The sequence below is a fragment of the Triticum aestivum genome, chromosome 1D, assembly GCF_018294505.1.
Source record: "Triticum aestivum cultivar Chinese Spring chromosome 1D, IWGSC CS RefSeq v2.1, whole genome shotgun sequence".
Taxonomy (NCBI): Eukaryota; Viridiplantae; Streptophyta; class Magnoliopsida; order Poales; family Poaceae; genus Triticum; species Triticum aestivum.
In genome coordinates this window covers 380,119,735-380,122,221 of record NC_057796.1, presented here as the reverse complement: position 1 = coordinate 380,122,221, position 2,487 = coordinate 380,119,735, and the positions used below count along the sequence as shown (strand labels likewise).

The following is a 2,487-nucleotide window of genomic DNA, read 5'->3' as shown; positions in this document are numbered from 1 at the left end:
AGCAGCGCCTCCTGTACAGAAACGGCGACCAAGAGGAAGTGCGGCCTGGCCAGGCTGGCCCGCACGCCGAACAGGGGAGGAGGGGAGGCGCCAGATCGCGCTCACCGGCCGCCGCAGAAGCCGCCGCCGGCCACCAACGACCACCGGATCCCGCCGCCCGCGCGACCGAGACACCAGATCCACCGCCTGCACGGCTGCTAGCTGGTCATGCCTTGCCAATGGAGCCGCCGCTCCAGATCCGGGGTTCCCCACGCAGAAGCAGGGCAACCGAGGCCCCGCCGCCACCATCCTTGGCGCCCCGGGCTTGCCCGGCGGCTGCCTCATGCGGCGGCAAGGAGGTGGGATGAGGTGGGGAGGGGGCCGCGGCGGCGCAGCTAGGGTTCCTCCGCCACCGCCGGGGGAGGCGACGCGGGGGTCGCGAGAGGAGGTGGTTTCGCGAGAGGAGGAGGGCGGTGGTATCCTCAGCCCACCAGAAACCTCATGTTATAATTATCGCTTAGCCATGTTTATATTATACAATCTGTTCATGTTAGATTGTGATGACCAAACTCACCGTAATGAGACTTATCACGTTGTCGTAAATAGATGGCCAAGTGACCACCATCGACGATGGTACAAAAAGAAAAGGTAACAACACATTAGGGCATCTCCAACAATCGTATGATCATCGTTGGTGAAATTCCCACCTAGACTATTTTAATGACATGGCACATAATAAAAGAAGAGAGAAAATGAATCGTAAAACCTGAAGCAATCTTGAACATTTAGTGGACCCGTCTGGTTGTTTAACATACGCTTGCGGTTAGGTGCTGACATGAACACTTATACCAACAAAACATACTCTTATAGGTGCGCGAGAGTTTGTTTCTCTCGTTGCAACACACGAATATGTTTGCTAATCAATATGAAAATAGAGCAAATCATTTGGTCATCCCTGTCCCCGAACAAGGCACACAAACAAATATTGCCAGATACTTTACTGAATTTGAATCCAAATGTTCAGAAACATACACGGCTCCAATAATCTGCCAAGGCTGCGGCATACAGAAAACACAATAGGCTCCATACTTTATTCGGACGCAGCAACGGAGCAGAAAACGATGAAGCACATCCCGATGCACGCCGATGGCGAACCTAACGGTCTCCCTTGACGACTGTCACAGGGCACGACGCGTTCGACAGCACGTAGTTCGTCACGCTTCCCAGAAGAATCCTGCAGCACGGCCGGGCAAGAAGAGGGCGTCAGTGAAATGTGAATAAGCTAAATCTGTTAAGGGCCATCTTTCTCTCACATGTTCGCTTACTGGTAGGTAACATAAACCAAAACCAAGCCTACAGTTATCAATAAATACATAATTTAACTACTGTTGTCCTTGACATTAGGAGTTATGCCCAAGGATCAGACCGACTGACCGAGCCTGGTGAATCAATGGGTGTGAAATGCATTGACATTTTGCTCAGTCTTAAAATTGACAGTTATATTAATCTATATTTAGACTCATTAGAGATAGTCATAGTAATGGGACGTGGACACTCATCAAGATTACTCTAAACAAATTTTGCAAGATATGCAACCGAAGTCATAGATCCAGAACTACAAAAAAATCACATTCTACTCTGATGAACACTTATTTATACTGGATCTCGAATAGCACAAACACTGTAGCTGCCGACCAACTATATCTACACCATTCTAATGCTTAAACTGTTACATGAGCATTTTAATACCACTCGCCGTTTCAGTTGACCACACAAATAATCTGGCAAGCACGATGCAGATGTGTGACGCCCCCGATTTAATCGTACACTAATCATGCACGCAAATGTGTACGATCAAGATCAGGGACTCACGGGAAGATATCACAACACAACTCTACAAATAAAATAAGTCATACAAGCATCATAATACAAGCCAGGGGCCTCGAGGGCTCGAATACAAGTGCTCGATCATAGACGAGTCAGCGGAAGCAACAATATCTGAGTACAGACATAAGTTAAACAGGGTGACATAAGATGGCTAGCACAAACTGGGATACAGATCGAAAGAGGCGCAGGCCTCCTGCCTGGGATCCTCCAAACTACTCCTGGTCGTCGTCAGCGGGCAGCACGTAGTAGTAGGCCCCTCCGGTGTAGTAGGGGTCGCCGTCGACGGTGGCGTCTGGCTCCAGGGCTCCAGCATCTGGTTGCGACAACCAGGTAGAAGGGAAAGGGGGAAAAGAGGGAGAAAAGCAACCGTGAGTACTCATCCAAAGTACTCGCAAGCAAGGAGCTACACTACATATGCATGGGTATATGTGTAAGGAGGCCATATCAGTGGACTGAACTGCAGAATGCCAGAATAAGAGGGGGACAGCTAATCCTGTCGAAGACTACGCTTCTGGCAGCCTCCGTCTTGCAGCATGTAGAAGAGAGTAGATTGAAGTCCTCCAAATAGTATCTCCAAGTAGCATCTCCAGGTAGCATCTCCAGTCGCATCTCCAGTCGCAT

General features: G+C 49.6%; 1 protein-coding gene across 2 annotated transcripts in view; it reads right to left on the bottom strand.

Moving 5' to 3' along the window:
• Window positions 1–954: 954 nt before the first annotated feature.
• The window catches only part of LOC123170434 (universal stress protein PHOS32), a 13,737-nt gene continuing 12,204 nt past the window's right edge, over window positions 955–2,487 (bottom strand). The window contains exon 4 of one of the 2 annotated variants that reach the window (XM_044588308.1): window positions 955–1,213. In XM_044588308.1, the coding sequence (XP_044444243.1) occupies window positions 1,135–1,213 (79 nt within the window). In that variant the 3' untranslated portion in view covers window positions 955–1,134. Of the gene's footprint in view, window positions 1,214–2,080; window positions 2,180–2,487 lie in introns of those variants that run through there. The other variant, XM_044588304.1, reaches the window with a different exon arrangement.